The sequence below is a fragment of the Camponotus floridanus genome, unplaced genomic scaffold, assembly GCF_003227725.1.
Source record: "Camponotus floridanus strain SB8 unplaced genomic scaffold, Cflo_v7.5 scaffold123, whole genome shotgun sequence".
Taxonomy (NCBI): Eukaryota; Metazoa; Arthropoda; class Insecta; order Hymenoptera; family Formicidae; genus Camponotus; species Camponotus floridanus.
The window spans coordinates 183085-210206 of NW_020229241.1; the positions used below are offsets into that span (position 1 = coordinate 183085).

General features: G+C 29.2%; 5 protein-coding genes across 12 annotated transcripts; 3 read left to right on the forward strand and 2 right to left on the reverse strand.

Annotated features, from left to right (window-relative positions):
- Nucleotides 1–1089: 1089 nt before the first annotated feature.
- Nucleotides 1090–3244, forward strand: LOC105248807 (B-cell receptor-associated protein 31). 2 transcript variants are annotated; one of them, XM_011253809.3, is made up of 3 exons: nt 1090–1299; nt 2099–2401; nt 2518–3243. In XM_011253809.3, exons 2-3 carry the CDS (start codon nt 2131–2133, stop codon nt 2946–2948), a joined length of 702 nt encoding a protein of 233 aa, XP_011252111.1. In that variant the 5' UTR covers nt 1090–1299; nt 2099–2130; the 3' UTR covers nt 2949–3243. The 2 variants fall into 2 exon arrangements, with proteins under 2 accessions (XP_011252111.1, XP_011252120.1); XM_011253818.3 differs by lacking the exon at nt 1090–1299 and adding an exon at nt 1311–1550 and having other exon boundaries at nt 2518–3244.
- Nucleotides 3245–3893: 649 nt separating this feature from the next.
- On the reverse strand, nt 3894–6342 carry LOC105251527 (MICOS complex subunit MIC19). Of its 3 annotated transcripts, none has more exons than XM_025415569.1 (3): nt 6210–6342; nt 5700–6129; nt 3894–4278 (listed from the first exon to the last, which is right to left on the reverse strand). In XM_025415569.1, the coding sequence occupies exons 2-3, from the start codon at nt 6091–6093 to the stop codon at nt 4100–4102; spliced, it is 573 nt and encodes a 190-aa protein (XP_025271354.1). In that variant the 5' UTR covers nt 6094–6129; nt 6210–6342; the 3' UTR covers nt 3894–4099. The 3 variants fall into 3 exon arrangements, with proteins under 3 accessions (XP_025271354.1, XP_025271353.1, XP_025271351.1); XM_025415568.1 differs by having other exon boundaries at nt 5700–6151; nt 6210–6336; XM_025415566.1 differs by having other exon boundaries at nt 5700–6336.
- Nucleotides 6343–6437: 95 nt separating this feature from the next.
- On the forward strand, nt 6438–14309 carry LOC105249888 (60S ribosomal export protein NMD3). 2 transcript variants are annotated; one of them, XM_025415584.1, is made up of 12 exons: nt 6438–6505; nt 8370–8433; nt 8523–8657; nt 8721–8871; nt 9153–9287; nt 11233–11341; nt 11517–11667; nt 11748–11890; nt 11959–12110; nt 12442–12557; nt 12736–12918; nt 13884–14308. In XM_025415584.1, exons 2-12 carry the CDS (start codon nt 8387–8389, stop codon nt 14077–14079), a joined length of 1518 nt encoding a protein of 505 aa, XP_025271369.1. In that variant the 5' UTR covers nt 6438–6505; nt 8370–8386; the 3' UTR covers nt 14080–14308. The 2 variants fall into 2 exon arrangements, with proteins under 2 accessions (XP_025271369.1, XP_025271370.1); XM_025415585.1 differs by lacking the exon at nt 6438–6505 and adding an exon at nt 6544–6556 and having other exon boundaries at nt 13884–14309.
- A 455-nt stretch (nt 14310–14764) lies between these two features.
- LOC105249886 (sphingomyelin phosphodiesterase) lies at nt 14765–22447 on the forward strand. Its single transcript, XM_025415577.1, has 8 exons — nt 14765–14895; nt 17252–17562; nt 19033–19419; nt 19551–19723; nt 19843–20043; nt 21350–21698; nt 21935–22125; nt 22199–22447. The coding sequence occupies exons 1-8, from the start codon at nt 14823–14825 to the stop codon at nt 22314–22316; spliced, it is 1803 nt and encodes a 600-aa protein (XP_025271362.1). The 5' UTR covers nt 14765–14822; the 3' UTR covers nt 22317–22447.
- A 91-nt stretch (nt 22448–22538) lies between these two features.
- Nucleotides 22539–27030, reverse strand: LOC105249885 (ubiquinol-cytochrome-c reductase complex assembly factor 1). 4 transcript variants are annotated; one of them, XM_011255655.2, is made up of 6 exons: nt 26839–27030; nt 25587–25802; nt 24454–24526; nt 23984–24150; nt 22800–22994; nt 22539–22669 (listed from the first exon to the last, which is right to left on the reverse strand). In XM_011255655.2, the coding sequence occupies exons 1-6, from the start codon at nt 26869–26871 to the stop codon at nt 22574–22576; spliced, it is 780 nt and encodes a 259-aa protein (XP_011253957.1). In that variant the 5' UTR covers nt 26872–27030; the 3' UTR covers nt 22539–22573. The 4 variants fall into 4 exon arrangements, with proteins under 4 accessions (XP_011253957.1, XP_011253958.1, XP_025271350.1 ...); XM_011255656.2 differs by having other exon boundaries at nt 25587–25799; nt 26839–27024; XM_025415565.1 differs by having other exon boundaries at nt 25587–25799; nt 26798–27000.
- Between the last annotated feature and the right edge of the window lie 92 nt (nt 27031–27122).

Genomic DNA, 27122 nt, shown 5'->3' on the forward strand with positions numbered 1-27122 from the left:
AAAAAATCGTAACGTAAAGACATATCTTTATTTCATCACTTGAAAATTGTATATATTCTACTTGATCATTTTGATTTAGAATTGAAACGTCTTGGAAACTTTTTGAATTTCTACATGTAATGTAGAAAAATTTTTAATAATAAGAAGAATATATATATTTTATTTCATATTTACATGTTTATAATAATAATTTTGTAAGTTTAATTGTACAAATTGATATTATATACGTATTTATTTTAATTATATTTGAATTGATACATATATATACTTACGTAGGCGACTCCTTTGAATTTAATTGTGCATTTCCGATCTGAATCGCCCATTTCCGGCCGGAACCAGAAGTTGAAAATATCACCATTCAAAAGAGCGCACTCGATTTAATAAAGAAAATGTTTTTAATTTTTTTGAAATAACCATTTCTCTAGTTTTTAAATGGGTAGTACTGATGGTCTAAAACACCCTGTATATAGAAGAGTAAAAATATATAAAGATTAAAAATATATGTATATAACATTTATATATATATTTATATTTATTTTATTACAAAATTAAAAGTTTATAATGTAAAAAGTACAAGTTTTAAGGTGAAAACTTAAATATTAGCTGGCTACAAGTGTCCACCATATTAGTTTTCGGGGATTGCCCGATTAGATACAGTACGATTAGACACAACCAATCATATCGACCGATGCTTAGGGTAACCAGCACGATCAAGCACGATTAGCCAATCAAAGCCAGTTGTGTCCAATTGTACTGTGTCTAATCGGAGGTGTCTCTTAGTTTTCCACCAATATTACGCATGCGCGATAGCCATATTACATAGTTTTTGGGGACACATTTTATGTACAAAATCAATGGGAGTTAGCGATCTAGTTATAGTATAGATATCTGTGGTTTTTAGCACGTTTTTCAAAGTGCATATGCACTAAAGAATCAACCAATCGCACGCCCGCGAACATCCCGATTGGCCGCTACCGCAGAGACCCTAGAAATTCCCTATCCGGTGGCCAATCGATGCGTCCCACGAGCTCGATACTCGTTGATCGAGGTCAAATCGCCCTTTTCGATGCACCGATTGGCTATATTAGTGTATTCACATGCGTGCATACATACGTAAATACCCGTATACATAACGTGATTAATCAGCGAGAAGCTTCACGATGACGTCACCGTGAAACGGTTTATTTATAAAATAGCGACGACGTTTTCCGCGACTCGTACTTTGAACTTATTCGTGCACCTGGCACGTCACAGAAGCCGCAAGAGCCTCATTCGCTTTTCGCATCGTCCCCGAGAAAAGTATGTAAATCTATAAATAGAACTTGAGCCGACAAACAAAATTCGCCGCCGTTTGATGGAACCGCCAGCCGTCTCGTTCGCGTGAAATTTATCGTTACCGTTATTGAAAACGTAGATTGGATCATTCAATAAAGTTGCAGATAATCTGACACATTAAAGATATCCTTGATTTCCGATACTATTCGAGATATCTTCGATTCTGCGTTTTGTAAAAGATCTACCGGGAGTTCTGCGAGTCGTGGATCATCGAGGTTCGTGAATCGTAACGACGTGACTTTTTTTTTTCATAGGAAGACCGTGTCCCAATTTTTGACAATGATTGATTCATTTTGACAAATGAGTCTCAGCGACCGATAAGGCTCTAAATTTCCGCGAATCTTGTGTACATCTCGTAAAAATGTCATCATGTTGTGTCATATAATTGATTCCTTCGAGACCACGTCATTTTTTCGTTTCATTCGCAGAATTACTTGCATATACTTAGATAATTAATATCGTAATGTTACGAGTCAATGTTTTTTTTTTTCGCATAATTATCACGTATTTTACTATATTTTTTTAAATATATTTTATTAATATATTTATTATTTAATATATTTTATTTATTTATTTTTTATTTATTTATTTCTGTATTTTATTTATTTATTTTTTTCGCATAATTATCACGTTTTATAAACACTTTTACTGACGCAATTAGAAAACGTCATCCTGCAATTGCGGTGATAAAATTAATTCAGTAACGAGTTTTCGAAAATTTAACATATTAAATATCAACTTGTGTGTTTTACATTATTTTCAGATACCCACATAAAAGCAAAATTAGAAATAAACATGAGTATACAGTGGACACTCATTGCTGGTTTCCTCTATGCCGAAATTGCTGTAGTTCTTCTTCTGGTATTACCAATAGCTTCGCCAACTAGATGGCAAAAGCTCTTCAAATCTCGTTTCTTACAAAGTCTAAGTAACCAAGCTTCCATTTACTTTGTGATCCTGCTTGGTACTTTGGTTCTCTTCCTAATGGATGCTCTACGAGAAATGCGAAAGTACTCCAAAACTGATCATACTGATGTTCATCCATCATTAAATTTAGAATTGCAAGGTAAATGATTTAAGATATATATTTTATATTTATCATGTATTAATATCACATTCTTATCTATTAATTGCAGCATTATTGTATCTTTTAATATATTGGTATTTTTTTCTTTTTCATAGAAAACATGCGAATGTTTCGTGCCCAAAGAAATTTTTACATATCTGGCTTTGCGCTATTTTTGAGTTTGGTAATACGTCGTCTTGTCATTTTGATATCCACTCAAGCTACGTTACTTGCGCAAAATGAAGCAGCAATGCGACAAGCTCAGTCTGCGACAACCACAGCCAGGAGCTTACTGTCCCAGAGGACGATTGGGGAAAGTGCACAGAACGACTCTAATGAAGCACATGATAAACAAGTTTCAGAATTGAAAAAGCAGATTAAAGAATTGCAAGTTAAAAATTTGGAACTTGAGAATAATTTGGTCAAAGAGAAAAAAGATAAAGAAGCGATAAAATCACAGGCAGATTCACTTGCAAAGGAATATGATCGTTTAACTAACGAGCACGCAAAACTTACGCAGTCGAGTAGCGATAAAAAAAGCGATTAAACAAAGATTTTTTCATGTCTTCTTTTTATTTTAATATTTTGTTTATATTAAACCTTAAAATATTGTTATGTTGTATCCTTAAAACATTGTTATGTTCCATAATTTGAACAAGATCCATATTTCTAGAGTTACTGGTTAAACTATAAGTTTTGTTTGGAGATTGTATAAAATACTATTATTAATTTAAAAATACTATTATTAATATTGTAACGTGCCTCGTAATACAATTATATATCCTTTTTTCAGTTTTGTGCACTTTCTAAACAATGCCTGCATTCTTATTTTATGATTCGAAATATTTGTTACATGTAAGTTAATTAAAATTCATAAATCAAAGAATTTTATGAAGAAAAACTTATAATTACTTTATATTTTTTTTTCTTTTGCAAAAGTGATAAATTTCAATAGTAAATGTCAATTTTTAATCATTTTATATATTAAAAATGATTTGAATTTTTTACTGAATATTGTATGTCATACATTTGACAAATATTAATAGTGTATAAATAGACTATTTTACACGCATCTTAAATAATATATTTCAAATGTACTTCCAATCTTGCATTTGCAACATTTGCTCGTTTTATATTTACTGGTAATCTTACGAAATCGTATATTAGTATTATTTTCTACAATATTGTAATATTGTAGGCCTTTATTTGGGTCATATACCCCAGATTATGCTGTATATATTTTGAACTATGAATAGAACTGTACTAAGAATCTTGAAATAACAAGTTGCTTTTCATAACACATGCTTTCCTACATAACTATAAACCTGTTATTTTAATGAACAAATCTTGTGCCTTATATATTATATTGTATTCTGTTATCCAGTCCTGGAGAAAAACGTTATTAAAATGTTTTGAAATGAAAGAAAATACTTTGTGTTAGATGCTTAACAATATTTATCTTATATATATATAACATTTTTCATTTTATTATAAATTGCAATATGTATTCTTCAAATAATTTATTTTTTTACATTTTTCTCCATATATCCTTTGCTTTACACTACTTTCCACTGGCAATATTCTGCCATTAAAATAAGCACTTTACCAGGCATTATAGCTTATCGTATAATTTATTATTTGTTGACTAAATGTCCTTTGAATCCTGTGCTGTGATTTAATGAAACGCATAATAACGTATTACGAACGCGCTTCAATCACACGTGTATAATGCAAATTCCAGACACAATTTGAAAATTCTTCTACCAAGTTTGAACATTTGAGAATCTCCTTGGGATGATCTTGGAAACATTTTAGGACTTTATTACTACCATCCAGACATGGTTGCACTGTACCCTGGACATTGACAGTTTTTTGTCCTATAACAATACATTTTTAAATTTAAACAAATCTGGAGAACAATATTTAATCTTATATTTATAAGCAATTGAATTACTGCCCCTAATATTTTTAAAACTAATTATAATTTGTTGGCTTTGGCAAATCTACAGTATTTATTTAATTATACAAAAAATTAATTTTTGTTAAATACCATCAAATATCTCAAAGAGAAAAATATATTAAAGTAAGATTAGATTCTTAATCTCAATAAAATTGTCATCTCTAATATAATGATAAGAGCTTTAATTATATACAAATAGTTAGCAAATCTAAAAAAAAATAAATTAATAATCTATATCTTGGTAAATGCACCAAGTAAAATATACAGGGTGTCCCAAAAGTCCGGACCGGTCGAATATTTCATAAACTATGCACTTTAGAAAGAAACGTTTCAGACAAAAGTTGTATGGCTTGAAGGGGGCCATCAGATAGTGGCAATGATTTGATCTCGGAGAGTCATTTGAAGGTGATGTAAAGTTCACCTTCAATTTCTTAAATGGAACTTATTTTTTATTACATATTCATGTAGCTTATCTCGAGAGCTTTCTAAAACACTATAATAAAGTATTTCTTCATTGAGTGCTTTTCGAGTTACGAGGCTTGAAATCATTTCTTAATTTTACATAAACTAAAATATCTTGTAAAATATTATATATAATTTATTTTTCGATTATCTTACCTTAATACTTTTATGTACAAAATAATGAGAGGAATCAATTGGTGTAAAGAAAACACATAGTTGTTTTTGAAAAAAATATGTAATTGTTAATTGCAAATTACATATTTTTTTTTAAAACAACTATGTGTTTTCTTTACACCAATTGATTTCTCTCATTATTTTGTACATAAAAGTATTAAGGTAAAATAATCGAAAATTGAATATTTTACAAGTTTATGTAAAATTAAGAAATGATTTCAAGCCTCATAACTCGAAAAGTATTCAATGAAGAAATACTTTATTATAGTGTTTTGGAAAGCTCCCGAGATAAGCTACACGAATATGTGATAAAAAATAGGGGGTTCTATTTAAGAAATTGACAGTGATCTTTTTGTCATCTTCAAATGACTCTCCAAGTTCAAATCATTGCCACTATCTGATGGTCCCCTTTAAGCCATACAATTTTTGTCTGAAACATTTCTTTCTAAAGTGCATAGTTTATGAAATATTCGACCCGTCCGGGACTTTTGGGACACCCTGTATGCATACGTCTTGTGCACGTTTTAATTTTCGCGAACAATTAATCTTTAAGAAAAAATTTACGCACTATCATCTGCAGTGGCTCTTAATCGTTCATTTCTTATGTATCATGTTGTTTAATACATAAGAAAGCTTAATTTTTTATCAATTTATTAATTTGTTAAAATAAATTAAGTTTTCAAACAATATCTAAACTCGCACCAGTCTTAGCGGCGGACGTTTCACTGAGAGCTTTCTTGTACTCATCCTCCAGGATGTGATTAATCTTCTGGTAACCCTCCTCTAGATTCTGCAGTCGCCTGTGCCAGTATTGATCCTGCTTCTTCAGCTCCTGTTCCATTTGTTGCTGTACTTGAAGAGCGGACAAGGTCAGTTCAGGATAATGCACCGGCTGTCCAGGTGCAACAGGTGTAGCTGAAGGAACAGGAGCACTAGGAGGTGCTGGATGCTTCCTCGGCGAGTCAGGTCTCGGGCTCGTCGAGGACTCGTCGTCTCGTTGCGCAAGACGCTGGACAATCGCGTTGGACACCTTGATCACCCCGACCTCCTCCTCGTTCGAGATGGTCAACTTGCGAGCGCTTTGACCGGAGCCCATCTTCTGGGTCTCCTAGTTTAGGAACTGGACCGGGAGCTTGACAATTTTCAGGGTCACTCTGTTCTTAAGCCACACAATAAATAATCGCGATTCTCCTTCAATACACGATTACTTACAGCATCATTTATCGTTCATTCATCGAGTCCCTGTCCGATCCATTGACAGCGGCAGGTCTTGCTTCTCGTCAAAAAAATGAAGTTACATAAATACTCGGAGTCGTGTTCCCTTCCATCTCCCTCCAGGGCTGCGTTCCAAAGTCAACCAACCTCGGAACATGCGCCGTTCGATTGACCAATCAGAATAAAGGAAGCGAGGATTCGCGTGTTGCGATTGGTCAATCGCGCTCTACTTCTGCTTCGACGTGACATTTTCGAACGTAACCTAGTATAACTGTGTTTAATCCAACCACGAGGTTAGTGTCTTGTTCTATTGTTAATTTTCGCGTATTTTTATTCGAGAGAAGGTGCCCTAAATAATCTCAAATTAAAGCTTTTGTTCAAATATTAGATGTTTTCTATAAATCGGGAGAAAATTCAATTTTGTCGAAAGGCAGATGACATTTTGTGAAATATAACCTAAAAGGGAGATTTTTGTCATGTTTTATGTATAAGGGTGTTCCAGACCACACGTACCACATGTGACATTTAAACCATAGGAAATTTCATTATTTTAAGTAAAAGCTTCTTTTCTTTAGATTTATTTATCTTTTTTTTCTATTTTTTATATAATTATTTCTATTCTTTCCTTATACAGGGTGTTTCAGACCATCCGTACCATCCATTTAGAAACTAGAGAAGTGGTTATTTAAAAAAAATAAGAACATTTTCTTTATAAATCGGGTCCGCTCTATCGAATGGTGATATTTTCAACTTCTGGTTCCGGCCGGAAATAGGCGATTCAGACCGGAAGTGCATTTTTTTAAATGGAACCCCCTATTTTTCATTGCTTATTCTTGTAGCTTACCTCGAGAGCTTTCCAAAACACTATAATAAATTATTTTTCGATGAAGTACTTTTCGAGTTATGAGGCTTGAAATCATTTCTTAATTTTACATAAACCGTAATATAACGTAAAATATTCATTTTATGTACAAAATAATGAGAGGAATCAATTGGTGTAAAGAAAACATACAGTTTTTAAGAAAAAATATGGAATTGTTAGTTGCAAATTACAATATTTTTTCTTAGAAACAACTATGTTCTATTTAAAGAAATGCATTTCTGGTCTAAATCGCCTATGTTCGGCCAGAACCAGAAGTTAAAAATATCACCATTCGATAGAGCGCATAAATTGATTTATAAAGAAAATGTTTTTACTTTTTTTTAAATAACCACTTCTCTAGTTTTTAAATGGGTGATACGGGTGGTCTGAAACACCCTCTAGATTATACAACATAATTATAGATTATATAAAAATAAAAAATAAAGGAAGGAATAAAAGAAGGAAACATTAATTGAAAAAAATATTGTATTCTGTAAAAACTGTAACTAAAATAACTTTTTTTATAAAATTGCGAACCGCCATTATATGACGAAAGTCCAGTTATTACATTTTTATGTGCACTGCAAAAATATGGAATTGTTAATTGCTAATTACATATTTTTTCTTGGAAACAACTATGTGTTTTCTTTATATCAATTGATTCCTCTCATTATTTTGTACATAAAAGTATTAAGGTAAAATAATTGAAAAATGAATATTTTATAAGACATTTTATGGTTTATGTAAAATTAAGAAATGATTTCAAATCTCATAACTCGAAAAGTACTTCATGGAAAAATAATTTATTATAGTGTTTTGGAAAGCTCTCGAGGTAAGAATGTGCAATGAAAAATAAGAGATTCCATTTAAAAAAATGCACTTCTGAATCGCCTATTTCCGGCCGGAACCAGAAGTTATAGAAGAAAATATCACCATTCGATAAAGCGCATCCGATTTATAAAGAAAATGTTTTTACTTTTTTGAAATAATCACTTCTCTCAGTTTTTAAATGGGTAGTACGAGTGGTTTGAAACACTCTGTATAAGGAAATAGAAGAATAGAAATATTTATATAAAAAATAGAAAAAAAGATAAATAAATCTAAAGAAAAGAAGCTTTTATTTAAAATAATGAAATTTCCTATGTTTTAAATGTCATATGTGGAATATTCTTGTGTGATTGTGTTTTTTTATTGCAAAATTTCAAAAAAAAGTTCAAGAAGAAAAAAATATTAATTCTATCATTAAAAAAATCAATATTCAATATGTATGCTTTATGAACTTTTTTTCTCTTTAGCTATACATAGATGTGAAATGGAGTACATTCAAGTTCCTGAGACAGCGCAAACGAAGAGCATGATGTGTGTATACGTAATATATAATATACAAGATATTCTGATGAAATAAAGATTAATTTTCACATGTATAAACAATTGTTTTTTATCTGTAGCCTTTGCTGCGAATGTGGGACACTCATCGAGCCAAATCCTGCAAATATGTGTGTAGTATGCTTGCGTAATCATGTCGACATTACAGAGGGAATTCCTAAACAAGCTACTTTACAGTTTTGTAAGGGCTGCGAAAGGTGCGATATTTTTTAAAACTTGCATAAATAATTATCAGATTATTCAAATACTGTACATGACAGATATCTTCAGCCACCTGCTGAATGGATTCATGCTGCATTGGAATCCAGAGAGCTTTTATCGCTATGTTTAAAGAAATTGAAGGGATTAAATCGTGTAAAATTGATAGATGCTGGATTTGTATGGACAGAACCACATTCCAAAAGATTAAAAGTAAATTTCTTATATGTAATACAAATAAAATTGAGAAGAAAATATTAATTACTAATTAATTATTTTATTTGTTACTAATTAATAAATTTAAATTATATGTTAAAGTACTATTAAATTGGATTAATTTAATACTAATTTAATTGTTAATACAAATTGATGTTATTTCAAACTTATTATATATAAGTATCTAATTTAATTATATAAGTATATAATTTGTTGCATATAATTTCTTATATGTAACAGAGTCTAATAGTAATTATTTGTGTTTAATATTTTTTTAGGTAAAATTAACTGTTCATGCAGAAGTACTTGGTGGAGCGGTATTGCAGCAAGTATTTGTGGTTGAATATACTGTGAATCATCAAATGTGCAATGATTGTCATCGCACAGAAGCTAAAAATTACTGGCGTGCGAGTGTAAATTTCAAATTTTTTAATTTAAAATGAATTTAAAAGGAATTTAAATGACAATTGATTACGTTATTTCTTACACACATCAACATATATATATATATATATATATATATATATATGTATTGATCGCGTGTATTGATTAAAATGGCCTACCCTGTATATATATATATATATATATATATATATATATATATAACATATATATATGTATTGATCGCGTGTATTGATTAAAATGGCCTACCCTGTATATATATATATATATATATATACAGGGTGAGGCATCTAAAACAGGCCACCTGAATAACTCCGTTGGTAAGCCGAATACAAAAAAATTGTTCAGACAAAAGTTGTATGGTTTCAAGGGGGACATATGATGGTGTCATTAGTTTAATCTTGAAGAGCCACCCGTAGGTCACGTGAAGGTCAGCTCCAACTTTTTAAATGGGACACCTTATATGCTTTTGCATATTCTTGTAGCTCATCTCAAGAGCTTTCCAAAACACTACAATTATGTTAGTTTTCATTGAGTACTTTCCAAGTTATGAGGCTTGAAATCATTTTTTAATTTTACATAAACCGTAAAATATCTTATAAAATATTCATTTTTCGATTATTTTACCTTAATACTTTTATGTACAAAATAATGAGAGGAATCAATCGGTGTAAAGAAAACATACAGTTGTTTTTAACAAAAAATATGGAATTGTTAATTGCAAATTCCATATTTTTTCTTAGAAACAACTATGTGTTTTCTTTACACCAATTGATTTCTCTCATTATTTTGTACATAAAAGTATCAAGGTAAGATAATCGAAAAATGAATATTTTACAAGATATTTTACGGTTTATGTAAAATTAAAAAATGATTTCAAGCCTCATAACTTGGAAAGTACTTAATGAAAACTAACTTAATTATAGTGTTTTGGAAAGCTCTTGAGATGAGCTACAAGAATATGCAAAAGCATATAAGGTGTCCCATTTAAAAAGTTGGAGCTGATCTTCACGTGACCTTCGGGTGGCTCTTCAAGATTAAACTAATGACACCATCATATGTCCCCCTTGAAACCATACAACTTTTGTCTGAACAATTTTTTTGTATTCGGCTTACCAACGGAGTTATTCAGGTGGCCTGTTTTAGATGCCTCACCCTGTATATATATATATATATATATATATATAATATATATATAGTTATTGGATCGCGTGTATTGATTAAAATGGCCTACCCTGTATATATAATATATCACAGGGTAGGCCATTTTAATCAATACACGCGAATATCTTAGGAACACTGTATTAAATCGAAAAATGTTTCAGATAAAAGTTGTATGGCTTGAAGGGGAACATAAGATGGTGCCATTAATTTGACCTTGAAGAGTCACCTGAATGTCACGTGAAGATCACCTGCAACTTTTTAAATAGAACACCCTTATACTTTTGCATATTCTTGTAGCTTGCCTCAAGAGCTTTCCAAAACACTATAATAAAGTATTTTTTCATTGAATACTTTTCGAGTTATGAAGCTTGAAATAATTTTTTGTGCATAAATGTATTAAGGTAAGATAATCGAAAAATAAATATTTTACTAAATATTTTATGGTTTATGTAAAATAAAGATATTATTTTAAGCTTCGTAACTCGAAAAGTACTCAATGAAAAAATACTTTATTATAGTGTTTTGGAAAGTTCTTGAAGCAAGCTACAAGAATATGCAAAAGTATATAGGGTGTCCCATTTAAATAGTTGAAGGTGACCTTCACATGATCTTCAGGTGACTTTTCAAGGTCAAATTAATCACCATCTTATATCCCCCTTCAAGCCATACAACTTTTGTCTGAAACATTTTTCGATTTAATGCAGTGTTTCTGAGATATTCACGTATATTGATTAAAATGGCCTACCCTGTATATATGACATGTATACATACATATTTTATAACATTTTACAGGTACAAGTTCGGCAAAAAGCGATAAACAAAAAAACTTTTTTTTATTTAGAACAGCTTATATTGAAACATAAGGCACATGAACAAACACTGGGTATAAAGCCTATTCATGGTAATTGTGTTTACAAGAAATTTTATAAAACCAAATAAGAATTACACGCGCGCACGCACACGCACGCACCACCACACACACACACACACACACACACACACACACACACACACACACACACACGCATGCATATGTATATGTATATAAATCTAAAATTTTTTTCCAATATTTATAGAGGGTTTGGATTTTTTCTATGCAAATGAAGCTATGGCTAGAAAAATGGTTGATTTTTTAGTAACGGTCATACCATGTCAGTATCAACATTCAAAAAAATTAATTTCATACGATTGTCATAGTAACATATACAATTATAAATTTACATACAGGTAAATATATATGCAATAGCATATATGTGTGTGTTTTAATTCTATTTAATTCTATTTAATAACTTTTATACATTGAACAGTGTCGACATTGTTCCAATCTCCAAAGATAGCATAGTTTGTCTACCACGAAAATTAACTCAGCAATTGGGTGGAATCAGTCCCATTTGTTTGGTATATAAAATTACAAATTCTGTGCATCTAATAGATGTTTCATCAGGTCAAAGTAAGTTGTAATATTAACACTAATTATAATGATAAAAATTAATTAATATAACAATTTCATCTTTCTAGTTACTGAAGTAAGCTCAACTGTTTACTGGAGATATAACTTCAACAGTATATGTAATCCAAAACAATTAACAGAATTTGTGGTCATGGATATTGAGCCAATAAAACATACAGATATCAAATCTTTCCCAGGGCAAGGATCTATTTCTAAAAAAGTAAAATCTTCCTCCAAATATTTGAATCAGCTATATTTAATTTACATTATTCAAACGTATAATTATTGAAGATGAATTTTTGTATCTGCATTATTTGACCATTATACATGTTCAGTATAATCAAGAAATAATAAATACATTTCTATAAATACATTTGACTTATAAAAAATATGTTTTAAATGAATATTTAAAACTTTTTCATTATATAAATATTATATTATTATATATTTTTCATTGTATTAATATTTCAAGTAAATACAAGTATACATATCTTGCTAACAATATTAGATATTTGTATAATTTATTATAGATACATGATAATTTTTTTTAGCATGTCATAGCGGATGCATGGCTGGTGAAAGCATCCGAATTAGGGATGAACGATAATCTAATTCACACACGTACACATTTAGGCCATATACTTAAACCAGGTGATTCGGTCCTAGGGTAAAGATTATAAAAAAATAATTTATAAATGTACAATATGTGTGTATGTATAATAATATATAAATAGTAAATATCTAAATATATCATTATGTTCCAAATATAAAACTATATATATATATATATATATATATATATATATATATATATATATATAGTTATTTTTTTTACACTGTTGCAGCTATGCTCTAAAAGATAGTAATATTAACGATACTAATTTTGATAAACTAAGTGAAGATTTAATACCCGATATTATTTTGGTAAAAAAGTTTTATGGCCACGATAAAGCGGCTCGTCGCAGGGCAAGAGTGTGGAGGTTGAAACATATTGCTGATGAAATATTCAGCATGAGTACTGAAAATAAGTAAGAAATGATGTATACAGAGTGTCCCAAAAGTCCCTACGGTCGAATATTTCATAAACTATGCACTTTAGAAAGAAATGTTTCAGACAAAAGTTGTATGGCTTGAAGGGGGCCATCGGATAGTGGCAATGATTTGACCTTGGAGAGTCATTTGAAGGTGACGTAAAGGTACCTTTCAATTTCTTAAATGTAACTCCCTATTTTTTATTACATATTCGTGTAGCTTATCTCGAGAGCTTTCCAAAACACTATAATAAAGTATTTCTTCATTGAGTACTTTTCGAGTTATAAGGCTTGAAATCATTTCTTAATTTTGTATAAACCATAAAATATCTAGTAAAATATTCATTTTTCGATTAACTTACCTTAATACTTTTATGTACAAAATAATGAGAGGAATCAATTGGTGTAAAGAAAAAACATAGTTGTTTTTAAGAAAAAAATATGTAATTTGCAATTAACAATTACATATTTTTTTTAAAAACAACTATGTGTTTTCTTTACACCAATTGATTCCTCTCATTATTTTGTACATAAAAGTATTAAGGTAAGATAATCGAAAAATGAATATTTTACTAGATATTTTATGGTTTATGCAAAATTAAGAAATGATTTCAAGTGTCATAACTCGAAACATACTCAATGAAGAAATACTTTATTATAGTGTTTTGGAAAACTCTCGAAATAAGCTACACGAATATGTAATAAAAAATAGGGGGTTCCATTTAAGAAATTGACGGTGATTTTCACGTGACTTTCAAATGACTCTCCCATGTCAAATCATTGCCACTATCTGATGGCCCCCTTCAAGCCATACAACTTTTGTTTGAAACATTTCTTTCTAAAGTGCATAGTTTATGAATCATTCGACCGGTCCGGGACTTTTGGGACACTGTATGTATAAAAAATTACAATACATTTTGTATATTGCAAATTATCTCACATGAAATGATTTTAATTTACAGTGAGTATAATGAATTCCTCGACGATTTAGAAGAAGATCCGGAATTGAGGCAGAACATCAATATATTTCGGGATACTAGGAAACAAATTCCTGTTGATACTAACGAAATAGATCCAAGTATTCCGCAGATTACACTTGAAGAAATGTTAGACGATCTTGTAATTGAGGACACCGAAATGACCGAAGTTTCCGAATAAAAAAAATATATATTTGAAGGAACATTTTTTGCAAGTTACATGTAAAAAATGTACTTATGAAAAATTTCAAAATATTTTGAAAACTTGCCGATGAATTGCTATCAATTTATGTATACTTCGATACCTTATATAATAATAATTCACAATATTTAACGTTGCTGGATTATGTTAATTCAATCTATTATTTGCTAAATCATTTCGACGATATATATTTTATGTATGAAAATTATCGATAAAAAATAAAATGACCAAGCACAAGTTTCTTTTTATTTATGCGATTATTCAAGCATTTATAAAATGTATGCATGTATAATATTCATAGAGCAATAGAATAATCGGTATGTTTAATAAAAAATATTCAAGCATTTATAAAATGTATGCATGTATAATATTCATAGAGCAATAGAATAATCGGCATGTTTAATAAAAAATATTATTATTTCAATCTTGAGATGTAAAAGTAAATTAGACAAATGCACTCTATATATTTTCACGTAATAATTTTAATAAATGTTTATACATAGATGCAAATCTATAATATGTAAATATTTTATAAATTTTTTTCACATGTGTGAGATCAAAGTTTGTTATATTAAACCGTTTTAGTATTAAGGAAGGGCAATAATGATAAAAGTGGGGAATTATCTTAAAGATATAATAACGCTTTATAAGCCACTAACTCTAGATATACAATCGTTTTTTCTATTACAGTGATGTATTGATTCGGACTTAGTCGCGTCAATATGCAGCTCTATAAAGTGTTATTCTTTGCACTTTTATTAAAAGTTGCAAATAGTAATGGAGTCACTTATGAAGGTAAAATTTAATATAATTTATTATTATTTAATATAATTATTTTATCGATATTTTTATCAATAACATCAACAATTGTACAATCAATATCTATTTGTATAATCTATTTGTATAACATGTATTAATATATATTAGAGTTATGTTGTATCGATATGTAATATACAGGGTGTAACTAAAAAAGCGCCCACGGAGCAAATAGTGTTATTCCTGAAATATCCCTTAAAAATCGAGTCGAAAAGTCCTGAACCATTTTTTTCTGCTCTCATAATGCTTAATAAAACGACAATTATTGAATAAAGTTGCGCCAATAAGCATTGACCTTTAGCCTCCTTGTCGAAATTTTTTTTGAGGAACCGCTTTTGACAGAAGAAATATGATTTTTAATGCAAATTAAAAGTAACGCATAAGTATATTGCACGATAGCAAAATCGCTCACGCACACTACCAGGCGCGCGGCACTGACCTGCTTATTGGCGCACTTTACTCAATCATTACCGCTTTATTAAGCATTATAGAAAAGAATGGTTTCGACTTTCGACTCGAGGTAAAACGGAAATAACGCTATTTATTCTGTAGGCGCTTTTTTAGTTATACCCTGTATATTGATATTAGACCTGAAGTAAAATTTGATATTTGAATTTTTGAATTTGATATTTGATATTTGAATTTATATTGACTGATATATAAATTGAATTTATAAACTGATATAATTTGAATTTATAACTGATAATATAAATAATATATAAAATTATTTTAATATATATATTATATAATATAAATATATATATATTATATATTATTATATAAAATTTAAGTCAAATTGACCGAAAAAAATAATTCTTATCTAATTATTTATATTCTCGCGATTATATATTATCTAATCAATTATAAACTCAAATATCATTTAAAGATTAAATTAAAATTATCAGTTTATTTTGTTCGTCAATCAAAATGTATTGATAGCAAAATATGCAAGTCGGTATCATTTAAAGATTAAAATTATCATTGGTTTTAATTTTAATCAAATACATAGTTTTAACACACATACCACATAGGCCAGTATTCATAATCCGATCTTATATTTAAGATCGTCTTAAGTCTGCTTGGAGGTTGACTTAAGACCTCATTCAACCAATCAAATAGCTGCGTAGCATTTCAAGCTCGAACTTAAGACGATCTCAAATATAAGATCGGACTATGAATACCGGCCATAGTCTGTAGAGTTATACAGGGTGTCCCATTTTAATGTCCCATCCCAAATAACTTTCTTATTTTTAATTTTAGAAAAAGATGTTTCAGACAAAAGTTGTATGGTTTCGAGGGGGCCATAAGATGGTACCATTGGTTTGATCTTGAAGAATCATTTGAAGGTCACGTGAAGGTCACTTCAATTTTTTTTAAATGGAACACCCTATATGCCTTCATATATTCTTATAACTTGCCTCAAGAGCTTTCCAAAACGCTATAATTAAGTTAGTTTTCATTAAATACTTTCCGAGTTATGAGGCTTGAAATAATTTCTTAATTTTACATAAACCATAAAATATCTTGTAAAATATTCATTTTTCGATTATCTTATCTTAATACTTTTATGTACAAAATAATGAGAGGAATCAATTGGTGTAAAGAAAATACATAATTGTTTCGAAGAAAAAATATGTAATTTGCAATTAACAATTACATATTTTTTCTTGAAAACAACTGTGTGTTTTCTTTATACGAATTGATTCCTCTCATTATTTTGTACATAAGAGTATTAAGGTAAGATAATCGGAAAATGAATATTATACAAGATATTTTACGGTTTATGTAAAATTAAGAAATGATTTCAAGCCTCATAACTCGAAAAGTACTTAATGAAAACTAACTTAATTATAGTGTTTTGGAAAGCTCTTGAAATAAGCTACAAGAATATGCAATAGAAAGTAAAGGGTTTGATTTAAAAAATTGAAGGTGACCTTTACGTGACCTTGAAGCAACTATTCGAGGTCAAACTAATGACACCACCTTATATCCCCCTTGAAACCATACAACTTTTGTCTGAAACATATTTTTCTAAAATTAAAAATAAGAAAGTTATTTAGGGTGGGACATTAAAATGGGACACCCTGTTTATCTCATAAATACCTATTCTAAAGAATGTAAATTTCATGGAAGTCTATAAAAAATAATCGCTCACACACAAAAACAAAGAACATTATATTTAAAGATATAAAGAATACACCTATATACTTACATTTATTATCATATTTTATTATTCTATTATATTTATTACATTGTTATTTATCGCTATAAAATATATAAGATAAAGAATATATTTTATATTTTAAGCTGTAAAAATAACGAGGCTATTTTGCAGATGAAATGGTATTACGTTTGACCAATGAAATTAATAATTGGGTAAAAACAGGAGTTGAGTCTCAAGAACTTCAATCTTTACTCGATAATCTAGCTTTTCCGGCCAGTTTAAAACGTTCGAATTGGAATGATTTCACCAGTAAAAGAAACACAATTACTTGCGTACTATGTCGTTCCGTCTTCGATTCTTTAATTGAATTTTATAAAAACGGCATGTCAGTAAATGATATAAAATCTGACGTGATTAAACTTTGTACCCGACTAAATTTTGGAACCGAACGAGTCTGCAATGGTTCGGTGACTCTTAATTTGGTAAGTGTAAATTCACACATATTATTATTACATACATATGAATAAAACAATAAAAACAATAAACAATAAAACAATAAAAAATTGAAAATTTTTATTATATTATATATTTTATATATTATATATTATATATTATTATTATATATTAATTATTATTTATATATTATATATTATTATACATTTTATATATTATATAATATGATAAAACCAGAGTTGGAAATGTTTTACTTAAAAAAAAATAACGTGTTATCATTATTTTTCATAAAAAGTAACTCGTCACCATTACTCGTTATCAAATTTAAAAAAATAACTTGTTACCGTTATCGTTTCTAAAGACAAGTAATGATCCGTTATTTTTTCATTACTTTCTATAATAAAATTAAAATGCTAAAATCTAAAATTAAATATGTTATTGATTTTAAAATATAATTATTAGTTTTATTCGATAATTAAATTATTCTAACACTATTTTTCGCTTCTTTAAATTCCAAAATATTCTCCATATTGAATTTTCCATTTGTAATATAGAAATTTGAGATTTATCAGTACAGAAAAACGCATTTATAATTTTCTAAAATATTTGCAAGATATTTTGCAACAGGAATAAATTTTTCAATTAGCAAGATAATAGGAATTATAGAATTACGATTGAGTTGATTAACCTTTAGATTGCTGCCATTTTTTCGTTAAAATAGGGTTTTTTTTCTAAAAATTTTTCTATATAAATAAAATATACATTGCGCAGAATTTCGAAATTTGTTCAAAGCCACAAAAATGGATTTCCCAACAGTCTACAGATTAATGTCATATCATATAGATTATAGATCATAGATATATTTTATTATAGTGACTAAATAGCAATAAAATGTGATTAGTTTACCTTTAGTTTTTACCTTTGGATTCAATTAATTACATTGCTATTTAGAAATAAGGTTATCGTTGATTTTTATCATTGATCATGTAAAATCAAAACATCGATAAGCCTTTACTATGTGTAACTCTACGTATATTCAATATATTATAACTGCTCATGCTGATTTATTAAATAGAAATAACTAAAGTAACGATAAAAGTAACAGTTAAATTCGTTATTGTTAAAGATGTAAAAATGTAAAAATGTAACGTTACCGAAAAAATAACGGAATAATTAACTAAATAATTAATTAATATATAATAAATTATTAATAATAAATAAATTAATAATAAATTATTAATAATAAATAAATTATTAATAATAATAAATTATTGATAATATTAAATAATAATATTAAATAAATTATTAATAATAAATAAAAGTAATGGACGTTACAAGTAATGCGTTACTTCCCAGCTCTGGATAAACATGATAACAGATATATAAATTTTTTTGTGACTTATATCTTTTATTATCATTGTTATTGTCATCGTTATCATTGTTATGCATTTGTTTTCGAATTGTATTCAATCTTATCCTTAAATCTTATTTGCTTGCAGCCAACAATTTTGCATATCATAGATGCAAAACCAAATTTAACAGCATCCTCAATTTGCGGAGTTATATTTGAATCACAATCTTGTCCGCTTATTATCGGTGATGAGTTCAAGTGGACAATTAATATTGATAGTAGTCCTCCAAAATTAATCGATGATTACGAAAACGAGAATATTATAAATATAATACAACTAACAGATATCCATTACGATCGTAATTATGAACCTTTTGGCAACGCATATTGTGATGAACCAACATGTTGTCGAAGAGGACAAAATGATACGAATACAAGTAACAAAGTGGCAGGCTACTGGGGGGATTATAATTATTGCGATAGTCCCTGGCATGCCGTTGTTGATGTTCTAGAACAGATTAAAGCCACACATCAGGTATGTAGAATAAAAATCTATATTATGTTTACAATTCTTGTTATTTATAATTATTAATATAAAATATATATTTATAATTTTATATTATTTATAATTTTTATTCAAAATGTCTCGTGAATTTTAATCCACAGAATATTTCCTACGTTTACTTTACTGGCGATATAGTAGATCATGGTACTTGGGAAACATCTTTCGAGGGAAATTTCGAGAGTATCAACAAGACCTATTATCAAATTTACAAAACATTCAGAAACACACCTGTATATCCTATTTTGGGTAACCATGAGTCACATCCTGTAAATTTGTAAGACTTCAAATTGTTTATGCAGAAATGTAATATAGATAGAATATGTATAAATCTTTTGTTAGAATCTTCATTTATATTGTTTTTAGATATTAATCCTTTTGTGAAATTTCTTCCAGATACGCGCCTGAAACTATCACTGATAGAAACATAAACACACAATGGCTATATAACTTGATGGCACATTTATGGATCAATTTCGGATGGTTACCAGAATCTACTCGTTCTACCATTTTAAAAGGCGGATATTATACGGTTACACCTAAAAAAGGATTTAGAATTATAGCACTAAACAGTAATGTCTGTTATTCTTACAACTGGTGAGTCTACAATCCTTTTTTTTATTTAACTAATTATCTGTTTTATGTACAGGGTGTTTCATTTTAATTTCTCCAGGCAAATATTTCGGAAAATAATGAAAAATCGAAAAAATGTTTCAGACAAAAGTTGTATGGTTTCTAGAGGGACATAAGATGGTGCCATTAGTTTGAAGAGTCACATGAAGGTTACGTAAAGGTCATTTTGAATTTATGAAACACCCTATATATTTTTGCATATTCTTGTAGCTTATCTTGAGAGCTTTCCAAAATACTATAATAAAGTATTTTTTCATTGAGTACTTTTCGAGTTATGAGGCTTGAAATATTTTTTTAATTTTACACCGTAAATTAGTTTTAAACCGTAAAATATCTTCTAAAATATTCATTTTTCGATTATCTTACCTGAATACTTTTATATACAAAATAATGAGAGAAATCAATTGGTGTAAAGAAAAAATAGTTGTTTTTAAAAAAATATATATATAATTTGCAATTAACAATTTTTTCTTAAAAACAACTGTATGTTTTTTTTACAGCAATTGATTCCTCTCATTATTTTGTACATAAAAGTATTAAGGTAAGATAATCGAAAAATGAATATTTTACAAGATGTATTATGGTTTATGTAAAATTAAGAAATAATTTCAAGCCTCATAACTCGAAAAGTACTTGATGAAAAAAATGTTTATTTATAGTATTTTGGAAAGCTCTCGAGATAAACTACAAGAATATGCAAAAATATATAGAGTGTTCTATAATAATTATAAATATATAGGGTCTTCTAAGAAATTCAAAATGACCTTCACCGTAATCTTTATGTGACTCTTCAAGGTCAAACTAATGGCACCATCTTATGTCCCCCTAGAAACCATACAACTTTTGTCTGAAACATTTTTTCGATTTTTCATTATTTTCCGAAATATTTACCTGGAGAAATTAAAATGAAACACCCTGTATATACTTGCTTTTTCTTTCTTCCTTTTTACTTCAAAAAGGTACATAATAAGATGATTTAAAAAAAAAAGAGTCGAAAAATGTATGTAAACAAATATAGATAAATATTAGAATATATGATATAAATCACAATCTTGATAAATATGTGCATAATTTGCTTATCTTGTCAATATTCTTATGCATATTTATCAGTTTGATATTTCTAAGATAAATAAAATATTCTAAGATAAATAAAATATATTGCATGTTCATCAATTTTTTTTTCTACATCATCATGCATCTATCTTATCTTACAATTGCAAATATTATAAGATAACATACAATGTATTATCTTTCATGTAACAATTTTTAGGTGGTTGTGGTATCAACCGAAAGACCCTTATGACCAGTTGCAGTGGTTAGCAGATACGCTTTTGCAGGCCGAGAAAGACGGCGAGTTTGTGCACATATTGGCGCACGTCCCGGCTAATGACGAATGTCAAGGTACATGGAAAAGGGAATATCTTAAAATTGTTAATAGATATGCTCGAATTATTAGAGCGCAATTTAACGGCCATACACATAACGACGAAGTACAGTTATTTTATAGTAACGATAATAGTTCGACGGTAAATAATGTTGCTTGGAATGGCGGTAGCGCAACTGCCTACTCAAATTTAAATCCCAATTATAAGCTATACATTGTTGACAGTAAAAATTATGTAAGTGTTCCTAGTTAAATACTTATGCTTAAAGTAAAATATTTATAATATAATATAATATATAATAATATAATATAATATATATAATATAATATATAATATATAATATAATATATATGTATAATATAATAATAATATAATATAAATAAGTAAAATATTTATATAGACATATAGATATTTATATATTTATATAGACTGTTGAATTTTATATATTAACGTATGATAAAACTTTACAGGCAGTGAAGGATATAGAGAACTGGATGTACAATTTAACTTTAGCAAACGAAAACGCTACTCAACGGCCATTATGGTACAAGTCATATTCATTTAAAGAAGAATATAAGATTCCTGATTTGTCGTACAATTCGTTACAGAGCTGGCTATATAAACTGGCACGCGACGAGAATTTGTTAAGTCGTTACTACAGGTAATAATATACGAAGATTTATATGAAGTATCTGTTAAATATATTGTGTCTTATTTAATATTAATTGATTTAGGAATTTTTTCAAATGTGCTGAACCATCACTGGAAAAAGAGTGCAATATGGTATGCATGAGAGCTTATGTATGTCGTATATTTACAAGCCTAGGAGATTATCCATCATATTGCAATTAAATATATTACTTAAGAATCAGTTAATATCTCGGATTTATAATTATTGATTTAATTTGATGCAATACTCTATTGTAATAAAAATACTGTAAAAAAAGTATTTCTAAAGAGAAAATACACTTACAAAAAAGTAACGTGTTGTATATTTATTTACTACATTTTTTACAATAATTTTTCATTATTATAATCTATATTTACAAGTACGCATTTCGATATATTTATCATTAAATATATCTATTAACATATTATGTAAAAAATAATTAGTTTTGAGGCTTACATATATCTTTTATGTCTATTAACTTTAAAACGGGTTTCCTTAAAATTTCATGGGATGGTAAATTATCAAATAAACTGATCTGCAAAATAAATAAGAAATGAAACGAGATAAGATGTGACATTTTTGTAAAGTCGTATTGAGCGAATTATTTTGATTTACATCTTTAATGGAATTTATTGCTAAATATTATCCATTATATTAAAACTTACCTGTTTCCTAACATAAATAATAAGAGTTTCAACATGTTCTGGATTATTGCATTCCAAATGAAAGAATCTTCTCCATAATGCTGCTGCTAAGACTTTATCATTGGATTGTATACCTTCATCGTAACCTATTATAGCAGCATTAAATTGCTGTGATAATTCTTGTATTTGCTTATTTCTAAGTTTTTCACGGATTTTCTGCAATTGCCATATTTAATAATCAGTAAAGAATTATATATAATAAACATGGAAAAATATGACATGATATACAGAGTGTCCCAAAAGTCCCGGACCGATCGAATATTTCATAAACTATGCACTTTAGAAAGAAATGTTTCAGACAAAAGTTGTATGGCTTGAAGGGGATCATCAGATAGTGGCAATGATTTGATCTTGGAGTCATTTGAAGGTGACGTAAAGGTCACCTTCAATTTCTTAAATGGAACTCCCTATTTTTTATTACATATTCGTGTAGCTTATCTCGAGAGCTTTCCAAAACACTTTAATAAAGTATTTCTTCATTGAGTGCTTTTCGAGTTGAGGCTTGAAATCATTTCTTAATTTTGCATAAACCATAAAATATCTAGTAAAATATTCATTTTTCGATTATCTTACCTTAATACTTTTATACAAAATAATGAGAGGAATCAATTGGTGTAAAGAAAACACATAGCTGTTTTTAAGAAAAAAATATGTAATTTGCAATTAACAATTACATATTTTTTTTTAAAACAACTATTTTTTCTTTACATCAATTGATTCCTCTCATTATTTTGTACATAAAATTATTAAGGTAAGATAATCGAAAAATGAATATTTTACAAGATATTTTACGGTTTATGTAAAATTAAGAAATGATTTCTCATAACTAAATGAAGCCTCATAACTCGAAAAGTACTCAATGAAGAGATACTTTATTATAGTGTTTTGGAAAGCTCTTGAGATAAGCTACACGAATATGTAAAAAAAAATAGGAAGCTCCATTTAAGAAATTGACGGTGATCTTCACGTGACTTTCAAATGACTCTTCCATGTCAAATCATTGCCACTATCTGATGGTCCCTTTTAAGCCATACAATTTTTGTCTGAAACATTTCTTTCTAAAGTGCATAGTTTATGAAATATTCGACCGGTCCGGGACTTTTGGGATACTTTGTATAATGCACTAAAAGTACAATGTTACTCACACCAAGATTCATCGCCCTGGCTTTTGTGTCTTCCCACAGTGAATTCACTGCACTATTTCGAACTAATCTGCCAGCGTTACCTTCAGCCATATAACGAACCATTATCATCCATAGATGAAGTTCTGTTACCAGAAACCATGAGAAAAATGTATCTGCCATGTTGAAATCTGTGGAGAATACGCTTGAAATTAAAAAACCATAAATTACAAAAATTAAAATATTTTAAGTATTAAAATTACAATAAAATTAAACTAACAATATTAATATATAAAAAAAAATATAAATATTTATTAATGATGATTTTTAATTCGATGTGACAATTATTAAAGCAAAAGAATGAATATTAGAAATGTTATTCTTAAAAAGATATCCATGCAATATACATTTTAAGTTATACATATATTTGTATGAATGATTTGCTACACCAAAAATGAAATGTATAAAAGAAATTTATTAGTAAATAAACTTACGTTTGTAGAAAAAAGGATAATCTACTTGAGCCATTACATGTTCATATACTAGACTGCCAAGTGCCATATATCTCTATAACAAATTAATAAATCATTAGTAAATTTAAATATTCTTCTTATCTATTTTAATCGTTGGAATATTTTTATTATTTTGTGACAACAAGATGTACGCATAGATCTACGTTATTTGTATTATACACGGTGTTTCAGACCACCCATACTACCTATTTAAAAACTAGAGAAGTAGTTATTTCAAAAAAGTAAAAACATTTTCTTTATAAACCGGGTGCGCTCTATCGAATAATGATATTTTCAACTTCTGATTCCGGCCGGAAATAGGCGATTCATATCGGAAGTGCATTTTTTTAAATGGAACCCTCTATTTTTTATTGCATATTCTTGTAGCTCATGTCGAGAGCTTTCCAAAACACTATAATAAAGTATTTCTTCATTGAGTACTTTTCGAGTTATAAGGCTTGAAATCATTTCTTAATTTTGCATAAACCATAAAATATCTAGTAAAATATTCATTTTTCAATTATCTTACCTTAATACTTTTATGTACAAAATAATGAGAGGAATCAATTGATGTAAAGAAAACACATAGTTGTTTCTAAGAAAGAATATGTAATTTGCAATTAACAATTCATATTTTTTCTTAAAAACAACTGTATGTTTTCTTGACACCAATTGATTCCTCTCATTATTTTGTACATAAAAATATTAAGGTAAGATAATCGAAAAATGAATATTTTACGAGATATTTTACAGTTTATATAAAATTAAGAAATTATTTCAAGCCTTATAACTCGGAAAGTACTTCATGGAAAAATAATTTATTATAGTGTTTTGGAAAGCTCTCGAGGTAAGCTGCAATGAAAAATAGGGGGTTCTATTTAAAAAAATGCACTTCCGATCTGAATCGCCTATTTCTGGTCGGAAGCAGAAGTTGAAAATATCACCATTCAATAAAGCACACCTGATTTAAAATAAAAATGTTTTTACTTTTTTGAAATAATCACTTCTCTAGTTTTTAAATGGGTGGTACGGGTGGTTTGAAACACCCTGTATATATGTATATTTCTATTTTGAAATGATAAAAAAAGCTCAATATATAAAGAAACTGAAATTACATATTTCTGGACGTCTAAAATACCAATCTTCTTCAGCATTCTTTCTATGGGTCTTATTGGTTGTATAACTTCAATCGTGGATGCACGATCCAAAGATGTTGTACAGATACTCTTAGGTTTCAGTAGATGCATCGTAGAAATCATTGGTAGCAGTCTGGCAGTGCCAAGATCTCCATAAATTTGGAGTGCTCTTTGTGTTAGCATCAATGTCGACTTCTAAAAAAAATATATATATATATTAATAAATATATACATACATGCAAAATAATATAAGGGAGCCTGATCTAACTTGGGACATCACAAACATATAACACAGATGAATATACTGACAAGGAAAGGCAAGACAACTGTCCCATCTACTGTAATGTAACTTTCAAGCCTTCTAACTTGGAAAATACTTGACATACAGTAACATTATTATAGTGTTTTGGAAAGCTCTCGGGATAAGCTACAAGAATATGCAATAAAAAGTAGGTGGTCCTGTTTAAAAAAAATGACCCTGTATACGAGGGGTTGTTTCTGCCCTCAAAATCCGTGGATAAAAAAAATACGTGTCTATTATTTTGCATAGTTTTACAAGTGTACAAAGTTTCATTAGAATCCATGAGTGACAGTTGAGTACCAGACAACACATATGTCCAAAAGACATCTAAAAGACTACTTAAAGACGTCTTAAAGTCCTCTAGACGTCTTTAAGACATCTTTTGGCCTTTTTGTGCTGTCTGGGTAGCTTTCCTTGCGAGAAGAGCTTTCGTAAGCTCAACATTGTGCACTTGCGTAACATTTCCACTTCTTCAAAAATCATTAAATATTACGATAACATGAATACTTACTGCATACTTAATATTTTCTTAGGATAACGAATATATAAACAAAGATAGATATTATTTTGCATAGTTTTACAAGTGGTACAAAGGTTCCATTAGAGGAATCGTTCATCCGTGAGTGACCACCTACGTTTTATTGCATATTCTTGTAGCTTATTTCCAAAACACCATAATAATGTTACCATACGTCAAGTATTTTCCACGTTAGAAGGCTTGAAAGTTAAATTACAGTAGATGGGACAGTTGTTTTTGCCCTCAAAATCTTCTCCGCAGATAAAAAAAAATACGTGTCTATTATTTCGCATAGTTCTACAAGTGTACAAAGTTTCATTGGAATCCATGAGTGACAGTTGGGTACCTTCCCCTTGAGGACATGATAATTACCAAGGTTACACCTATCAATAAGGAATTTTTTGACAGCGCACCTTCAACGAAGGAAGCATCCGCGAGGCGATCATCTCGATATAAATACCCTGCTCGTCCTCGCCGCACGAGGGAAGGAAAAGAACGTCGGGGTCTAAAGTGCTGCCCGCCAAACATTTGCCAAACGCGGTAAACCGGGGAACTTTCCGGGAAAAATGGAGGTCGCGCGGCGATGGGATCTCGCGCGGCAGCGTTCGACGAGGAATATTTCCGGCGTGCACGCCTAGAGCCGCACGTTGCCGCCCGGATCCGCTAAAGCCGCTCGTCCTCCCCCGAAATCGGCCGC